This window comes from Coffea arabica, chromosome 7c (assembly GCF_036785885.1).
Source record: "Coffea arabica cultivar ET-39 chromosome 7c, Coffea Arabica ET-39 HiFi, whole genome shotgun sequence".
Taxonomy (NCBI): Eukaryota; Viridiplantae; Streptophyta; class Magnoliopsida; order Gentianales; family Rubiaceae; genus Coffea; species Coffea arabica.
This window is the reverse complement of record NC_092322.1, coordinates 6,815,665-6,834,131: the sequence shown is the minus strand read 5'-3', so window position 1 is coordinate 6,834,131 and position 18,467 is coordinate 6,815,665. Positions and strand designations below refer to the sequence as shown.

The following is an 18,467-nucleotide window of genomic DNA, read 5'->3' as shown; positions in this document are numbered from 1 at the left end:
TTGATATATATATATATATATATATATATATATATATATATATATATATATATATATATATATATATATGAGATAAAAAAGTAATTAAAAGATATGTCTACGAAAAATGTAATTTTTTTTTTTAATAGAAGATTGCAATCCAAATATCTTGTGCTTTAAAGATCCATCATTGGCTCACGGCACGGAAGCGAACACGCTGTAATGTCGTGAAGAAAGAAAGTGCAAACTGGACAAAGCAAAGTGGTTGATTTTGTTGCACTGCTGGCACGATATTGTTGGACATGGACGCTACGCAACTTTTATTTTTATGGTCCATTTTGCTAATAATTTAGATGTAGGATAATTCCTAATTTTGACCCGTTCTATTCTAAGTGCTTAAACTGCACAATTGAAAATTTAAAATATTCTCAAATAGTGAAAAGTTTATGATTGTCCCTGTCGTGTTATGGCCACCAACAACAAGTGCTTAAAAATAAATATAGACGGGAAAACTAATAATACTTTTGTGATCATCAATTGTCTTCTTCTTCTTCTTCTTCTTCTTCTTTTTTTTTTGGCTTGATCGTCTAGTGACCTAACAATGCTAATTGCTTTGGAAAAAGTGAAATCTTTATAGTGAGAGGACAAACAACTTGATTCTCAAGCTAAAGAATTACTACACGTTGGTTCTATGATTTATAAATTTATAACTGATCCAATTTGTTCTTCCTAGCAAGCCTCGCATGCTCTCCAACAAAGGTGACTGATAAATTCTTCAATAGTTAAAGGGATAATTTTAGAAACCTCTCCTGAAATTTATAACAATTTCATTGACCTCCCCTAAGGTTTTGAAAATGACATAAACCTCCTCTGAACTTATAGTTGTACTAACATGATCAGCCCATGTCAGAAACATGAGCATTAAAAAAGTATTTTGAAGAGTGAGATGATATTTGTGTTCCATAAATGCCCTTTCTGATTATCCACAACTTGTATTAGTAAATAATGAAAAATATTAAAAGACATAAATAATTAGTAAATTCTAACATGTGTAAGAGCTATTAGAAAAAATGCTGTAGCAACAACTTGCAGTTTCAGTTTGCAACAATGGCTAGTGCAATGGCCATATTTTTAGTTTCTTTCAAAAGCATATAAACGGCTCAAGCAACTAAAGAAACAATTTATTTTTAGTGTGATTATCTAATTTTGAGGTAATAAAAAGTGGCAAGGCTGGAACAACCAAAGGCTATAGTTAACATGATACTCATCATAAATATCACACTAGGTGTTGCATTTATATTCATCCAAATTATAAAATCAATTGGATAAACTCTTGTAATAAATGTAAAAGTGTCATGACATTGTACCAGCCATTTTAAGTCTTTTTTAATTATATAAGAAGCAAACCAGTAGTACTTGTCAGTTAGATTGCATTTGGAAGAAATGTATGACTGTTATTTGATGACTACTACTATAACTTTACTAAGAGATACAACAACATATTAGTTGAACTAGTTAGTAAGACAACATAAGTCACTTGACGTTAGTTCAAAATTGCTACAATTGTAGCAGTTGTAGTACTACATAACTATTGCTGCAATCCAAAATAGTTTCAAAACACCATCCGCCCCAAAAGAATGAAGCAGGTGGTAAGGATTGCAAAGCCAAATTTCATGACCATTGATTGTATGTCACTAATGCCAACCATATACAAAAGCATGAGTGGGTAGCATGTCAATAATCTTAATGCAAATCAACAGATTTTAACATGAGGGGAGCCATGATTTTCTCCTTCCTTTCCCTCAATTTTTCTACCTTCCCCAAGTTTTCGTATAAGACTATCCTTATGTTGCTATCTGAAGTCATGTCGAATCACAATAAAATGGCATCATATTGGTGTATCAATTAGTGCCATTTCTCAAGTGGAGTTACATTGGCTTATTAGAGATAGAACCACGGTTAATATCATTTTATTAGTTCATTTATTTAATGACTAATTATATTTTTCCAGAAATTCGTTTCTTATCAGCCTTTTATGCATTAGGGCAAAGCAGTAAATTCATTCTAGGTTACATCAGCAATGGGCCCCAAAATCAGTTGAGGGAAGGTCAGTGTTATTTTCGAAACCTCAGGGGAGGTCAGCGAAATTGTCAGAAACCTCAAGGGAGGTTTCTAAAATTATCCCATAGTTAAAATCAGATATTGTGTACCAGTTGACTATGATGAATCGGCATGGAACCTTTCACCCAATTAATCACTTGAGCCCAAAGTAAACGCAACGTCGTCTAGTCCACTCTCCATTTAATGATTGGAGCCCAATGGGCCGGTACATGGGCCGTGTAAATATGTATGATATGTCAACGTGTTTCCCATTTTTGGGGGGTTGGGGGGGGGGGGTTTGTTGTCCAAAGTGTCCACTGCCAGCCATGGGTGATGGCCGATGGGACTATTCTCTCGCAAATATACCATCATGTTAGGCTGCCAATTCTGGACCACCAACATAAAACTCCACAAAAAAAAAAAAAAGAAAAATTTATGCGCAGTAAAATAAGACCACCCCGACTTGAAGAAACAGGGTAAAATCAATAATAAACAGACCGAGAGCAATCAGAGTTCGAGATGCAATTTGCATTTTCACACTACATAACAAATGCTGCTCGCTTTATTTATGTGATACAAACAATTTGAACGACATGGTGTACTTTTTTTTTTGGTTATATTTAACATATTTTTCCTCAAGAGGAACAGGTCTTCCCAGCCGCCACCGCGGCCAAAGCCAATCTGAGACTGAAAGAGAACAAGAGACGGCAAGAAAACATTATTAAAAAAGGCAAAAGATGTAGACTTTTGCATTTTTTTTTCAGTTCCTCGCATGACCCTTTATACAGATAGCACCGTCCCTTGAAACTTCAGGGGGATCTACTGAAATGATATACAGGTAAATAAATACCTGCTAATCTACGTTTCTTGCTCAACAGCGGCAACACAAAAACAGTGAAGAAAACAGCAGAATTTTATGTTTCGTGGATTACGGGCATATTTGGAGGTGAACCCAAGCCCGCTGTACCTCCTTCCTTGAGATATTCCAAGTATCTGGAGAATTCTGGATTTGCTGTGGCTTTCTTTCTCAGACGGGGATCAAAGAGGTTAAACATCGGGTGAATCTTGCTGACCGTCCTGGCTTGTTTTGCAGCAGATTTTTCTTCAGCAGTCTGCCCTCTTGTTGATTTCTGCTGCGAACCAAATAGTTTTGCAGGCAAGCTCCTGGATTTGTTCAACTGAGCTTCCAAAACAGCACTAGACTCGCCGCCCTCCTCTATCTTCTCATAACCCCGTCCAGTTCGTGTGCTCAGAGCTCTCAACATGGCTCTTCAACGAAGAAAAGCGCCACGGGGTTTTTGCTTTTTGCTTGAATAAAGAAGGAATTCTTATTTGGTGCAGACGGCAGAGGAGCGAGGACAAGCACAAGAGGAAAACTAAAAACTGCAAATCTGACGCCAAATAATGAAACTCGCGCATCCGTTTTTATGCTTGTGAGGAGGCGCTTCTTTGTTGAAATTTTCAACATATGCATTAACGTAGATTAAATGCTCACGTCATCGTAGTAGAAAATGGATCACAAGTTGGGCTCCTCGTAGTTGACTTTTAGTGCAACTGCCAACCACCAGGACATACATAAATGTTGTGTGGAGCCGCAAACCATTTATCCAATTCCTTCCTACGGTATTTACAATTGCTGCTTCTCATCGCAAGCAAATGCTTGAGGTGACAAGTACCAAACACAGAGAAATGAGTCTGAATCCGTCGGGTGAAAAAGAAAAACATACAAATAATTCAAAAAGTTCCAATCATTCAAATTTGAGACTAAGCACCCACCCTCCAATTAGTGCTCGTCTCTACAAAAGCAGATCAAGTCAAGACATACCATAAACCAATCAATAATCCATCAAAGTTAAAAAGAAGGATCAACGCGTGACTTGATTTCTAGGAGAGAAAGTGGAGGAGGCAGAACACGACTTCATCCACAAGCCTCCAGCTCAAACATTAGAAGAAGTGCACACAAATCATACCATATATTAAGAAAGAAACCCTCCGACTATTTCTGGAGTGTACAAGGACAATAATTAATTGCAAAACAGGATAACAACTATACTGTCATGACATAACAAATTTGTGTGCTAAACCTCCTGTAGATTTCCAAAACTTGCTGTCCCAGAATGTTCATGCTGAATTTTATCACCAAACTTGTGCATAGTGACCCAACTACCTCCTTCTCCCTTCATTATTCCCCTTCTCTTCATAATGCTCCTCAACGCATCAACTGAATCCCATCTTCCAATGGCTGCAAAAAAGTTGGAAAGTGCTACGTAATTCCCCGGGTTATTTGGTTCCAATTGAATGAGGCATTTAGCAGCAAATTCACCTCTCTCAACATCTAGGTTAATTCTGCAGGCATTCACTACCGCTGCCCATACTGCAGGAGAAGGCTTAATATTTTTGTCTACCATACCAGGGAAAAGAGACCACGCTTCTTCAATTTGACCAGCTCGGCCCAGTATATCTATAAAGCAAGCATAGTGCTCTGGAGCTGGCACTAAGCCATACTTCTCCTGAAACATGTAAAAGTACTTGCGGCCCTGTTCCACTAGACCCGAACGAGCACAGGCCGATAAAACAGCTAGAAATGACACAGAGTTTGGCAACACATCATTATTTTCCTTTCCTTCCATCCTCTTGAATAAATCAATAGCTTCAGCCCCATAGCCATGAACACCATATGCGTCTATCATGCTCGTCCAAGACACCACATCTTTTCTAGCTATTCTGTCAAAAACTAAACTTGCCTCCCTAATTTTGCCACATTTAGCATACATATCTAACACTGCATTCGACAATTGAGTATCATGAGTAAATCCTTGACGTATAACGACTCCGTGTATCTGCTTCCCAATCCAAATATCCGAATTCTCAGAACAAGCAGATAGGGCACTAGTAAGTGCCACAGCGTTAGGGCGAATTAAACTCATAATCGACAAAGCTGCATCATATCTTTTATTACGAAAACACCCAGATATCAAGGTATTGAACATAACATCATCCGTTCTGCAGCTGAGGGTACGATAGATTTTCATTGCTGCATCAATCTGGCCCAAGTGCGAATAAAAATTAATCAAAGCAGTGCTCAGGACGACCAAATCACGGCCCATTACTATAACTACAGCATGAATTTGCTTACCCTGCTGACAAGCTCTCGAGGAAGCACAAGCTTTAAGCGCAGAGCACAAAGTAAATTCACTGAACTCCACTCTTTCCTTCCTCATATCCGCAAACAATTCGAGGGCTTTTCGTGGCAACCCGTGGCGCAAATAGCTGGAAAGAATAGCATTCCAAGCGACCACATCTCTGTAACGCATCTCATAAAATGCAGAAACCGAGTCTCCCAGCTGCCCATATTTGGAGTACAGGTCGATCAGGGCAGTTTTGGCCACTATCTCACAATCCACTCCCAATTTGATCATCAAGGCGTGAACTTGGTGCCCACGTTTCGGGTCTAGAAGCGCCGCGCAGGCAGTCAAGACGGGTGTGAATGTGTAGGAATTGAGATCAGTGCGGGTGCAGTGCATTTTAAGAAAGAGATCCCACGTAGCAACGGCTTCCCCATTGCGTGCGTGGGAGTTGAGCAGAGAGTTGAGGGAAGATATATCTTTCTGAGGAATATCATCGAACAGGTGGTGATGAATATAAGTATCGAAAGTTCGACGCCTGAAAATATTTATTTTTGAGCAATAGTTAATGGAGCTTTTCCCTAGTAGTACTGAATAACTGGGGAAAAGTTTGAGTCTCAACATTTAACGTGGCAGCATTGCGTAAATAAAACAAATGTACTCGGAACATTAAGGGAAAAAAAAAAACAACAAAATATTGCACGCATGAAACAAGCAATCATTATTTACCCACTTTGGTAGTCAGCGCATAAGACTAATATCCAGCTTTGTTGTGATGTTTTAATAGGTAACTGCGGCCGAAAACATACGAACTAATATTATAATAAAAAAAGAGACACCAAATTATATCCTTCAAGAAAAAAAAAAAAAAAACTTTTTTTTCCTTTGATTGTAGTCTAAAGTTTTTAATAGTTTGTTGAAGTCCAAACCGCGAGAGTGGTTTGTGTTATTTATAACCCTGAGAAAATTTGATAAGGCAAGACACATGAACAAAGGCCTTGGTCTCAATTCATAAACAAAGGCCTAATTTAGTTTTTGATTCCCAAAAGATCATTTATTTATGTTTGGAAAATTCTATTCTAAACGAATTACTATAAATTACTATTCATAAGACAGACACAACAAATTACTTGAACCAGGTAAGCCTCAGTGGCCTTCTTCAAGTTCATAACTCAGGTAAATTGTCCAAACTTGATAAGCAAGAACAAGCAGCAAAGACTGGCATAATTACGTCAACACGACAGAAATCCCAATTCGAGGTGTTGTGGCTTTTATACATGTGGGATTTGGTATGTAATTATCGAAGAAAAAAAAAAGGATACGAGGAGAAGACCTATAATTGGAAGCCTGCCTAGCTGCAATTGGGATTTTCTTTCTTTGGTAGGAATGAGAATGGAGCAATCTAAGATGCATATATAAAAGCCTAAATTGACAAGAAGCTTTGAAGAATTGTGTATTTGATGAGCTAAAGAAGTGTGAAGAAGATCAGCAATGAGAACGGGTGAATCCCCCGAAACAATTCCAACAGCATAGAGCCTACACAGATCAAGATGAAGGACTTACCACCTAACCCAGTAACAGAAGATTTATAGAAAATTTTCTTCTGATCTTACGCCAAGCGACCCATTAATAATAATAATAATACATTAACATCCTGGGAACTCTTTTAATATCTTCTTTGTTGAAAGAGTTGAAATGAGGACGTTTCCACAGTGAAAGTCAAGAAACATATGTTTGATGGCTATATGATCCTTCCCCAGAGAGGGAATAAAAAATAAGACCGTAAAAGACTGCATAATCAAAGTTGAGAAGTAGTAATTACGTATGTGTTTACTTTATCCCCATCGGATGCTCTATTTCCAACCCCGGTTTCCTTGTCCATGATCCATGCAGAGTTTTATATACTACACAGCCACAAAATTCTAAAATATAGGACTCCTAAATAATTATAGTATACACGGAAGTAAAATAGATTTTGAGCTTCCCCACTAGTGGGGTAAGCAATAATTGCTGAGTTTGAATTAATTTAGATGCTACAGGTTCCCCTTCCATCCTCCAGCTACCATTCAAGGGCAGCCTCCATCTTAACAGGTAGCTAAACGGTGCGTTGAGCACGTGCAACTGCTGCCAAAAACGTAACCAGTTCAGCAACATCATACTTGAAGGTTGCAGCTTAGAGATATATATATATATAATGAGGCCATCCTCCACCCTTCTAACCTGCCAAACTCCCCAGGGTTTTAGCTTTTCTTCTGCATGTATAATAGCCATTAGAGTTTCCCGCTTGATTTTTCATCTCCTACCTTTCTTGAGATGGAAGGAGATATTGCAACCTCTGCCGCGGCAAAGGGCACCGTTTGTGTCACGGGAGCCGCTGGTTTCATCGGATCATGGCTTGTTATGAGACTTCTTGAACGTGACTATGTTGTCCGGGCCACTGTCCGGGATCCAGGTCACAACATTTCTGCAAATCTTTTACATGCCCATGTATATGTGGTACTCCTACAATTGACTCGTGTTGCTTACTTGGTATTTACTTGCTTACCAGGGAATATGAAGAAAGTAAAACATTTGCTAGATTTGCCTAAGGCCAGCACGCATTTGACGCTGTGGAAGGCGGACATGACGGAAGAAGGAAGTTTCGATGAAGCCACTCAAGGCTGCGAAGGGGTGTTTCATGTGGCCACACCTATGGATTTCGACTCTAAAGACCCTGAGGTGTGCGTGCATATATACATGTGTGTGTTCATAACTCAAAGAGTAAAACAAAACATGCCACCTCTTTTTTGGGTTGAGGTGGCAACAATCTAATTCTGATAGTCTTGTTTTTGCTGTATTTGGTAGAGGAAAAAGATTCATAACTGATCAAGGCGAGCTAGCTATAGTTATTGATAAGGTAGCACTAATGATCATACCTTTGAATGTCACCTGATATCCTATTAGAACAATGGTTGGTGAAAAGTCAGTTCCATGTACATCAAGAAACACTAGCAAATGATGCAGAAGCTGAAATTCTACGCCTTACTTTAGCAGTCGCGATTGATTTGTTTTTAGATAAGAGTAGTGTGTAGTAAACTCTGATCAATCTTTTTGGGTGTTCATGTGCTAGAACGAAATAATCAAGCCAACGATCAATGGGGCTTTAAACATCATAAGATCATGTGTCAAGGCAAAAACTGTCAAGAGGCTGGTTTACACTTCATCTGCTGGAACCGTCAACGTTCAAGAACACCAACGGCCCGTCTACGACGAGACCAACTGGAGTGATTTGGACTTTATATATTCGACAAAGATGACAGGATGGGTCCGTATTTTATCTCCCATACTTCTCTTGATAAATTAGTCACACCCCAAAAAAAAGAAAAAAAAAGAAAAAAGAAAGGTTGAGAGAAATCATCAACAACTGATCATCACTGTAATTTCTCTCTTTGAACAGATGTATTTCGTTTCTAAGCTTTTGGCTGAGAAAGAAGCCTGGGAGGTCTCGAAACAGAGCAACATTGATTTCATAAGCATAATACCAACGCTAGTCGTAGGTCCATTCATCATGCCTACATTCCCACCCAGCCTAATAACTGCACTTTCCTTGATCACTGGTAATAACAATTAAAGTGTATTCCGTTCCCTTTCTACAAAAGGAAATCATCTCCTCAAAAGTTGGAGCGTTTTTGTTCTCAACCTTATATTTTGCAACAGGGAATGAAGCTCACTACTCAATTATTAGGCAAGGCCAGTTCGTCCATGTGGATGATCTTTGTGAGGCCCATATATTCTTGTACGAGGATCCTACCGCCGAAGGAAGATACATCTGCTCTTCTCATGATGCCACTATTCATGATTTGGCAAAATTGATCGCGGAGAAATGGCCAGAGTACTCTATCCCCGAGTAAGCCTCTTGAAATATTCCCTTCTTTAATTGGGCTCTTTATACTACTTGAGTTCACTTGCTTGCTTCTATAAGTTTCATCTATGTATAATCTATCCTTCGATACAATAAGGTTAAAGGGCGTAGACAAGGACATACCCGTGGTTTCCTTTTCTTCCAAGAAGTTGGTAGGCAAGGGCTTCCAATATAAGTACACCTTGGAGGACATGTTTCGGGCGGCCATTGACACATGCCGTGAAAAGGGATTGCTCCCCTATTCTACTCAAACCCATGAAAATGGAAAGGAAAAAGAACCACTTCCTGTTGCTAACAAGGACCAGGCGAGCGGCCAAGTCAACGGCTCGCTTCCAGATTCCGCAGAAAAATAGCACCATTGACTTTTTTTTAAGTACAAGAATAAAGATGGAGAGGGCGACAAGGCAAAGCGTTTTTCAGCGGTTTATATTCATTTCTGAGCTATCATCACACGAGGATGATGAAGCAGTGTGCTGCTTTTGTAACATTTGGCAATTTTAATTCAATCAAAGTCATCTATGAGTTGCGCGGTTTTGCTGTTGAACACTTCTTTGACATGTCTTGTTCCCTCACACTGCTTAAATGCGCATATGATGCATCTGAAACTTCATTTCTTTTTCGCTAAAAAAGTATAAAAAAAAAAAAATCCAATTAGAAGTCTTAGCTTATTGCCCAATTTGAGAATAATACTGGCTGCTGTTCATTAATCTTCTTCCTCAGCAGCCATAACCCACCGAAGCGATATTTATTAGAAAAATTACGACTACTACTAAGTCGTTGCCGCCACCGCAGCAGCAGCAGCAGCAGCAGCAGCCAAATGAAAAGCCAATTGTGGTTTCAAGGTCAGGGTTAGCAGCGAGAAACACAAAGGGCAGTGCACGTTGATAATGCTGCTAATTTCGGAAATTGAGCCTATATCCTGTTCTTCATATGATCATCTTCAGCTGGCAATCGGCAGCTAAACTCCCAAGTCCTAAATTTGTTTTAAAAGTGGAGAAGAAGACGTACATGTAACTGGTGACACATGAGTAACTAACTAGCAAGCTAAGACAATCATGCGACTGGTACATCTCAATCGGCAAGCATCTTCTGGATGCCCAGAGTCAGCTCAAAAGCTTCTGGTATGAATCTCCGGTTTCAATTTTCTTAGCGACTATTTCAATAATTTTGAGCAGCTCGGTTACAATCTTCATTATGTAAAATAACATCATGGTTCTCCATTCAAACTATTCCTCCGTGGTGTGACAGGCTTGCCATTCTTAGAAAACGGGTAAGTGAAAGAATCAACCTCATAAAAGACATGGGGAGAGTTGCAATTTCTTAAAGCCTAAGAATATACAAAAAGAAAAGAGAAATCATAATTTGGATATACAAGAAAAGAATGTCCATTTCTTTTGAGGGAAATGAAGCGAGTTTACTTGCTTGAACAGTAAATTACAAACTCAACTGTGGACCAGCAGCAGATGGTATTTACTACCATTCCTCAGAGTTAAATGTGTTCCAGGCTTCCTATAGACAGGTGAAAAGAACTCTTAGAGCGACGCCAGTTGAGGATATCAAGTAAACATTCATGGCCAACAGCAAATACCAACATATAACCAGTTCACTAAAGACATTAAAATTGTCATAGTATATGACAGCAGAGCATTTGGTCAAAATGAAGGAAGTGTAAACCACCTCAATTTCAGACAAAAGTACGTTTAACACAAGTCACCAGCAACTTACCTTCAAAAGATCAAACACTTTCTCACATATATACTTCTGTTGAATGCTAGCACCACGTTGTTGTAATTTGTCAGGGTGAACACAAAGAGTGGCCTTCCTGTAAGCTTTCTTTACCGCTGCAGAAGTTATAACTTCAGTTAATGGAATTGGCTGCCAACCACAATCTGGCCCAAGAATCTGCCAATAAAAAAGTTCCATATCAGTTAATGATATTAACAGATCATTGACAAGTTGCTTAATGCATAGCTGTTATTTTTTTTTTTTTTTTTAAGAAAGCCAGCTATTCAAGGTACATTTAACAAGGATGGATTATCTTACATATTGCAACGTCGAAAGCAGCGCCCGAAGATTCCCTTCTTTCCCACTTGACCATCTCTTAACTTCAGCATCCAGACTCTCCGCTAATCTCTGAAGAGGTATCTTCATGTAAGAAACAAGCAAAATTAAGTAGTACACAAGAATGTACTCATGAAAAGGATGCATACATTCCTCTCTGCTTGTTCTCTTTGGGCAAGAAGATCACGCATGTTTTTCTCAGCCAAAGCTTTCGCCTGAAATGGTACCAAAACTATTATTAGATCATAAATGTTACAACAGAAAGTTCGGAAAAATATCACAATATGAGCTCAAAAGACGAAGCTGGAAAGGAAACCAAGCACATACTGCACGTTCTGCTGTTCTACGATATCTCTCCAATCGAGCTTTGCACCTCTGAGGTGATTCACCTTCGAGTCCTACGATTTTTTCAATGTTTGGTTAAGCAGCTTAAAGCAGAAACAATGTGGATTTCTCAAAATAAGAAATACTTTCCCGGAATTGAAAAAAGCATTAACATCACAAGTAAACAAACCTACAGAAAAGAAAATTGTTTACAGAGTCCAAAAGTTACTTTCTCATATATACACGACACATACCAGCATGGGCTGTAGAATATGAATATCGCAACACATTTGAAGTTCCAGCACTCTGTGACTGAAAGTCCGGTAGATCCTGCAATTATAACCCAATTAATTGGCAACAATTATGTAATTAACAGAAAAACAAATGAAAATACACTCACATGGAAGGAAGAGCTCTGTCTCATTTCAACAGTTTTGGAAGAAGCAGAGTATTTATCAGAAACTGATCTTTCTACTCTTTCTCGTGCTTCAAAGGAAACCTTGTCAGCCATTGCTTTTTCAAAAGCACGTTGCCTAGCCTCTAGAGTAGCTCTTTCTACTGCAGCACGCTCGGCCCTGATCCTTGCCTCCACAGATGCCTTATCAGGTACAGATCTCTCCCTAGCCTCGAAAGATGCCTTCTCTAATTTTTCTCGAGCCACAGACATTGCTCTTTGCCGAACTTCAGCAGTGGGTCTTTCAACAGCAGCTCTTTCTGCTCTTCCACGGGCTTCAGCATATGACCTATCACGAGCTTCCAGGGTGGCTTTATCAACAGCCATCCTGTCCTTTTCTCTCTCCCTCTCTTCTTCCATCTTTCTTAGAAGCTCTTCTCTTTCCCTTTGCAATCTTTCTGCTATTTTATCATCTTCCTGAGCGACAGTCTCATTCAGATTCTTCTCTTTCCTTTCGACATTTTGGCCACATCTTTGACCTGCATTGCATCCATTTTCTCTGTCTTCCCGTACAGTTGATAAGCCAGCTCCAATTACCTGTACATTATCAGCCCACATGCACGGTTGACATGGCCTAACATTGTCCTTCAAGGATTCCTTGTTGATAGTGATCTGAACACCATTGTTCATCTTCACCCTCCAGCCTTGTTCATGACTTGCTACTGCTGTGATCTCAGGATCACATGCCCTTCGGGAGACTTCTTTTTCCTGTAGAGATGAGTTTTCAATGCCAGTGCCAGCTTCATTAGAATCTATCCCATGCTCATGTAAATATGGACAATTGTTGACATCCACTGTTCCTTTTTCAAGCTTTTGACATCGCAACTCATTCTGAATCTTGCCAAATGAGTGAGATTTATTTTCAACTAGAAGATTAGCTGCTCCTTGATGGAGTCCCAATTCACCATCTTTTGCTCCAGTTGGAAAATCATTTTCTTCATATGAAAAAGATTCTTGAATTGTTTCCAGCTCTCCACAATTCTTATCAAGCTTCCCAGGTAAAAAGGGAGCATTCATCTCATCAGTCAGTTTGCCTGTCTCTCCAAATGCCTTGATATTCTCCCTTTCCATGGGCAGGTTAGTTACTTGATCCAAATTCCCTTGTTTGTCCTTGTCATCCCTCATAGACTGCTCTGCATCTTTGGCGTGTCCACAAAACTCTTCATGCTTACCAGCCTCTTCACTTACATGTATGCTTTTTTCTGATGCATTAGCTACTATGGAGACATCTTCAACATCTTCCACAAAAACCATGTTTGATCCATTATTGTTGTCTTCCTGCTCTTCAACCTCTTCAACTTTAACCTCACCCTTGCCTGGTTCACAAGCATCACTTTGTCCGTCTTCATGATCATATGAAGGAGTCAATTCAAAGTCATCACTGTCTACCAGGTTAGAAGCCTCTCTAAGCCTCCCATTGTCCTTCTCTACTAGGCAATCCAATTCTTGACTTTTTTTATTTTCTGATTTCTCAAAAGACTTCTTGAAATCCTTTTCATTCTCAGCATGCTCAGCCGCTCCTTTGAGTCTCTTCTCATCATCTTCAGATTTTACAACTTCTTTGTGAAGCTTCTGATTCTCTTTCCTACCACAAACTTCTTTTTGTTTCCTCTCGTCCTTTTGTGATTCGTGATACTCTTCTTGCTGCTTCTTTTTCTCATCTTGATTTGTTTCTCCTTTTTCATTTCCATCTTGTTTACCAACCTTATCAAGTCCTGCACAATAATTCATCTCAAAATTTTCTCTTGATCTCCTATCATTTGGTTTCCTTGCATGAACATCCATGGCAATTTTATCAGTATCTGGTCCTTCACTGACACCCCTGAGATGACTTTTAGCTTCAACTTCAGATACATGCAAGTCAGCTTTTGTGTTCATTTGTCCACTGTTGTTAGTGACATTTCCTATCTTTCTACTGTCTTCATGCTGCTTGGCCATTTTCATTTTCCCTTTACTCACTTCTGATTCACAGTAACTAACACCTACATGTGCTTTTTCCCCAGACTGTGTTTGACAGCTTGATCCAGCAGTTGTTTCTGACCTCAACCTTTCGCCAAAAGTTTCTGCAACCACTTCAAACGTAATGTTTTGATCTTCCAACTTAGAAGCTATCTCTGCTGCTTTAAATTCCTTTCCACCTCCTAACTGCTCAGTTGTTTCAGTGGCAACCGAGTGTTTGAACTCATCCAAATCCATTTGGAATAACACGTTGTCATCCCTATTGTGCTCAAAAGCTAAGGGTATATGTGCTTCAAAAACTTCAAAGTATTCTGTGCCTTGTCGCCAAGCAAAATTTCCTTCAGAATTATAGAGCACTGGATTTGATGAGCTACTATGTTTGCCGTATCTTCTTTTTGCAGGTTTTTCAGCTAAATCAGTGGAGCCTTCTCTTTCAACCAAATCCGAAAGTTCCTGATTCATCTTTATTTTGTACCTTTCTTCCTCAGCGAGAAGTTTTATTCCACTGTCTTGTTTTGCACTTTTTTCTTGTACTCTGTCGTCTTTAGAACTGTCAAAAGTCTTGCTCAGCTTCTCCTCCTTGATGTCAGTCTGTGAATGCAGTTTCAAGGAGCTTTGTAAAACCTCTTTTTTCTCCATTGATTCTTTTGCACTCCTTATTTTTGCCTGAGCTTTCTGCATGGCATCTCTTAAAGTGGCAGAAGCCATCATAGATGAATTTCCATCTACTTCTACATCATAGAAAGATGGCCAACTATCATCTTCCTGTTCCAAACCACAAGTCTTAGAAGCTTTAAGCTTTGAATTTGGTTTGTCCGATGCAAAAACTGGCGGTGGTCTTGACGGGGGTGGCAACCGAGAAGGCTTTGTTCTGAGATTGATGTCATTTACAGTTACAAATGGCCGACTCTGAGAAAAAAAATGTCTGTCAGATTTTTCTACACGGTAGGCATGACTTTCAGATGTTCCAACGGCACATTTCTTTGGTACAGATACATTGTTTTTAAACTGCTCGTCTTCTGCTGCTCCCCCACCAAAATCCACACTGGATTTCAGATCACTGGCTTCTTGCAACTTTGATCCTTCAACTTTTTGTGAAGCATGCATTTCATCAATCGCATAAGTATGTCCAGGCATAGCACATAATTCAGCTCTGTGTGTTGTCACATTTGATACCTCATCGTTGCTTCTTTGGTTAGCCTTGTGATATGAGATATCAAACTGCCTAATGCCCCTTGCTTCATTGCAGATATTCGCATTTGCCAAGCTATGATTTCTTTCAGAACAAACCGAAGGATCTGATTCATCTGACAAAGAGTTGCTATGTGCTGGAGTCCTAGGGTGACAAGACAGACATAAGACATCATGTAGGTTCTTATACGCCAAACTAGAATTTTGTTTATGGTCTTCTTCATTTATAATCGTAAAAAGGATAGATTCACAAGTTAAACAACAAAGGATTTCTCAAAGGTTTATTTGACAAGTCCATTGACAATATCCACTAGCAATGTCAAGATCACATTCTTTTAAATTGGAAGCTATATAAATGAAGATAAAACCAGCCAGTGTCATCAATATCCCGAAGTCAAACGAGACCAACTAAACTTATAACCAGTACAATGAAGCATGATTCAGTTTGTCAACTCTATTGGTTTCACAACTTCTCGACAAAATTCAAAGTATTAAAAGACCTCCAATGTACATGAACAGATAGGGTTCAATAAAAGTTGCACATAATAAAGTTAAAAAAACAAGATTTAAAAGAAAAATAGAAATTCTAGGAATCAAACAAACCAAAGGGAACTGCTTGGAGCCGCGCTCTGGATAATCTTGTATACTTTGAAGATTTGCATACATGTCACGACATACAGATAAATTTCATCCATTTCATCCAAGTTTCAAACTTTCCATGTTTCAATAATTAGAGAATCTGACAAGGTTCAATTGTTCACACTCCTTGAAATGGTTATCCCTTCCTAAACTCTCCCTCTTAATGTTGGCGAAAGGCGAGCATACCCTCCCCTCACTTGAAAATTTAGGCCAAGCTAACGAACACCCTCCGGGGAAAAATTGCCAAAATTTAAGCAAAAATAAATCTTCTTTACACCCCATATTTTCTATTGGACAAGTTTTCACCCAGAAACACACTCAAACCTTCACGCATGGACAAAAGGGAACTCATAAAGATACAACAAATTCGAAAAGCTCGCTCTGCCTTAGAAAAATGATATCGAAAGAAATGCAGAAACAAGAAAAAAAATGTTTACCATTTTCTAGCAAATTTGCAGTAAAATTAAACACTTTTCCAGCAGCAGCCAACTTTCATAGAAAACATTCAGAAAAGCTCACAGGAAAAAAATAATAATAACAGTAAGCTATAGCAAAAGAGCATACCATGTATCATCATCATCATCATCAGAAGGATCATCTCCACCGTAAGCTTTCCTAACCAAATCCTCAAATGACACACTAACATCCAGGCCGTTAAAGCCTCCGAAAACTTCAGAGTAGTCAAACCTGGAGCTCTGAACATCACAACAGAGCTCCGCTTCCTCCACCACCGGAAGATCCAAAATCGGAATAGAAGAGCCTCTGGCCGAGTGAAAACCTCCGAAAATTTCACTGTAGTCTTCAAGACGAGGCGCCAAAGTTGGCATGCCGAACTTAGGCGGACCGCCAAAAACGTCGTCGTAGACCGATTTATGACCATGACTGGCCATTCCAAAGCCATTTCCGCCGTAGCTCTTCTTCGAAAACGAATGCGAGAGGTTTTCCATTTCTTCTAAGAAATGGAAAACCCTGGAGAACTCTAGGGATATTATTTATGCAAACTTCTTATTTTTTTTTGGAAATATATGTTTTGGAGTCGCTCTGCTTTTCCTCTTTTTTGGTGCAGAGTGGAGTGCGGGAAAGGACGGAGCAATGGACGAGGAGGAGGACCGAAGGTGGGACTTGCGGGGAAGAGGACGAGGGGTGAAAAAAATTGGAAAAAGGAGGGAGAATTTGCAGAATGACGAAAATGGGGCTGTGGGTTTGGGAGCAGTAATTGCGGGAAGACAAATTGTCAAGGGGAAGGGAGGTTTGGATTCGCTGACGTTTCAATCGGCGATGAATAGAATTTGAAGAGACAAGATTGGCAAGTGGGTCTGGGGAGCGGGGTGGGACCGGGACTGGGATTGGGCAATTTGAGAGGTTTGTGGTGGGGTACACCGTCGTGTATATGCTTGACATCTCTGTTTGTTTTGCAGGCTTTCAAGTTTCAAATCCACCCAATTTCACGCCCTCAGTAACCCATGCCTCTCGTTCCTATTCTCATTTTCACGAACATATTTTTTTAATTTTATTTTTATTTCATATATATCAAATAATTTATAATATATATTTTTATAACAAAAAAATTTTAAAAAATAGCAATTGAAATGAGTTCTTAGACTTCAAAGGCGTTTCCTACAAAACAAAACTAAGAAAATGGAAACAAAACTAAGAGAGAGCTAGCGTTTGGATATCTTATCAAACCGAATTGGATTTGTTAATGTGCGAGTTCGAACTCATTGATCCAAAAAAAATGAAGCTCGAGCTTGATTCGACTTAAGAAAAGGAAAGTTTGAACTGGACTCGCTTCTGGCACGCGAGCTTAGTTCGATTTCTGACTCGCAAACAACTCGAGTTTCGCTCGACATTTTGGCTCTCGAGGAGCTTGATTTTAATTGATGCAGGAGCATTTTTATAATTTCACATCAATTCAAGCTTTTCAAGTGGTTCGTCGAGCTATCGAATCTAACAAATGGTTGCTCGAACTCGATTCGTATTTATTTACGATCTGTTCTTGAGCTCGGGGTTGATCGGATTCGAGTAGAGCTATATTACAGTGCTGTAATAAAAAAATTCAATAAATGAAATATAATTGAGGATTAAAAAAAGTGTTTCAAAAATCTCAAGAAAGTTTTCAAACAAGGTCTATTGAACACCTTTTCAAGTGTCTTATACAGGAGATAAAAAATAATTAAAAACATAAAAAGTAGATTCAAAGGTGTTTCTATGGTACATTATTTTAAATTTTCCGTAAAAAAAACTTGCATTATGCACAAAGGAGAACCTAGCTTTGTTTGGAATTCGTTTTTCAAAATCAGCATGTATATAAAATATAAAGGCAATGAAGAATCTTGTATTTTTTTCTTCCTTTTTTGATATAACGAAGAATCTGTTTTGGAGAGTTTATTCATTTTTTGTGTTTAATTCTTCAAATGCGTTTTATACTTCTTTTTTTTTTTTTTTTAAAAAAAAAAAAAAAAAAGGTCAAGAACCAAAAGCAACTTCGTCAAAGCATATGTGCACTTGGTTGCTAAGCCATAACTCTCATCTTCTTGTGATCATTTGCAAACCCTTTTTTAACTTTTCAACTCGAATAAAACCGTGCCACCATATTCACGAGGTATGCAATGCATCCGAGCGTCATCTTCTTTCTCTTAAATGTCTCCATGACGCCTCCATCCCCACAGCCTTCTTTCTCTCTTTTCAGGGATACCAAAGATTATCTTCGAATCAGCGCTTGATACTTTTGTGG

General features: G+C 39.0%; 4 protein-coding genes across 7 annotated transcripts; 1 reads left to right on the top strand and 3 right to left on the bottom strand.

The window, feature by feature from the left end:
• Nucleotides 1–2,623: 2,623 nt before the first annotated feature.
• LOC140010432 (pentatricopeptide repeat-containing protein At5g66500, mitochondrial-like) lies at nucleotides 2,624–7,181 on the bottom strand. Of its 4 annotated transcripts, none has more exons than XM_072057430.1 (2): nucleotides 7,039–7,181; nucleotides 2,624–5,742 (listed from the first exon to the last, which is right to left on the bottom strand). In XM_072057430.1, the coding sequence occupies exons 1-2, from the start codon at nucleotides 7,047–7,049 to the stop codon at nucleotides 4,158–4,160; spliced, it is 1,596 nt and encodes a 531-aa protein (XP_071913531.1). In that variant the 5' UTR covers nucleotides 7,050–7,181; the 3' UTR covers nucleotides 2,624–4,157. The 4 variants fall into 4 exon arrangements, with proteins under 4 accessions (XP_071913531.1, XP_071913533.1, XP_071913530.1 ...); XM_072057432.1 differs by having other exon boundaries at nucleotides 7,027–7,149; XM_072057429.1 differs by lacking the exon at nucleotides 7,039–7,181 and adding an exon at nucleotides 6,538–7,019.
• On the bottom strand, nucleotides 2,994–3,344 carry LOC113699457 (uncharacterized). Its single transcript, XM_027219830.2, has one exon. It carries the CDS (start codon nucleotides 3,342–3,344, stop codon nucleotides 2,994–2,996), a length of 351 nt encoding a protein of 116 aa, XP_027075631.2.
• A 231-nt stretch (nucleotides 7,182–7,412) lies between the features above and the next one.
• LOC140010434 (dihydroflavonol 4-reductase-like) lies at nucleotides 7,413–9,651 on the top strand. Its single transcript, XM_072057433.1, has 6 exons — nucleotides 7,413–7,656; nucleotides 7,753–7,922; nucleotides 8,314–8,508; nucleotides 8,641–8,800; nucleotides 8,901–9,090; nucleotides 9,203–9,651. The coding sequence occupies exons 1-6, from the start codon at nucleotides 7,518–7,520 to the stop codon at nucleotides 9,456–9,458; spliced, it is 1,110 nt and encodes a 369-aa protein (XP_071913534.1). The 5' UTR covers nucleotides 7,413–7,517; the 3' UTR covers nucleotides 9,459–9,651.
• Nucleotides 9,652–10,380: 729 nt separating this feature from the next.
• LOC140010431 (uncharacterized) lies at nucleotides 10,381–17,090 on the bottom strand. The gene is made up of 8 exons (XM_072057428.1): nucleotides 16,298–17,090; nucleotides 11,891–15,239; nucleotides 11,745–11,820; nucleotides 11,494–11,564; nucleotides 11,316–11,381; nucleotides 11,149–11,238; nucleotides 10,831–11,007; nucleotides 10,381–10,614 (listed from the first exon to the last, which is right to left on the bottom strand). Exons 1-8 carry the CDS (start codon nucleotides 16,678–16,680, stop codon nucleotides 10,579–10,581), a joined length of 4,248 nt encoding a protein of 1,415 aa, XP_071913529.1. The 5' UTR covers nucleotides 16,681–17,090; the 3' UTR covers nucleotides 10,381–10,578.
• Nucleotides 17,091–18,467: the final 1,377 nt, after the last annotated feature.

Excerpts from the sequence above, each read along its gene's own strand:
- LOC140010432 (XM_072057429.1), bottom strand. The coding sequence starts at position 6,617 with ATGCATCTTAGATTGCTCCATTCTCATTCCTACCAAAGAAAGAAAATC. Across the intron at positions 5,743-6,537 it reads AGGCAGGCTTCCAATTATAG|GCGTCGAACTTTCGATACTT; the intron begins GTCTTCTCCTCG and ends AAATATTTTCAG.
- LOC113699457 (XM_027219830.2), bottom strand. The coding sequence starts at position 3,344 with ATGTTGAGAGCTCTGAGCACACGAACTGGACGGGGTTATGAGAAGATA.
- LOC140010431 (XM_072057428.1), bottom strand. The coding sequence starts at position 16,680 with ATGGAAAACCTCTCGCATTCGTTTTCGAAGAAGAGCTACGGCGGAAAT. Across the intron at positions 15,240-16,297 it reads GATGATGATGATGATACATG|GACTCCAGCACATAGCAACT; the intron begins GTATGCTCTTTT and ends TTGTCACCCTAG. Across the intron at positions 10,615-10,830 it reads AAGTGTTTGATCTTTTGAAG|GAAGCCTGGAACACATTTAA; the intron begins GTAAGTTGCTGG and ends ACCTGTCTATAG.
- LOC140010434 (XM_072057433.1), top strand. The coding sequence starts at position 7,518 with ATGGAAGGAGATATTGCAACCTCTGCCGCGGCAAAGGGCACCGTTTGT. Across the intron at positions 7,657-7,752 it reads GGCCACTGTCCGGGATCCAG|GGAATATGAAGAAAGTAAAA; the intron begins GTCACAACATTT and ends CTTGCTTACCAG. Across the intron at positions 9,091-9,202 it reads CCAGAGTACTCTATCCCCGA|GTTAAAGGGCGTAGACAAGG; the intron begins GTAAGCCTCTTG and ends CGATACAATAAG.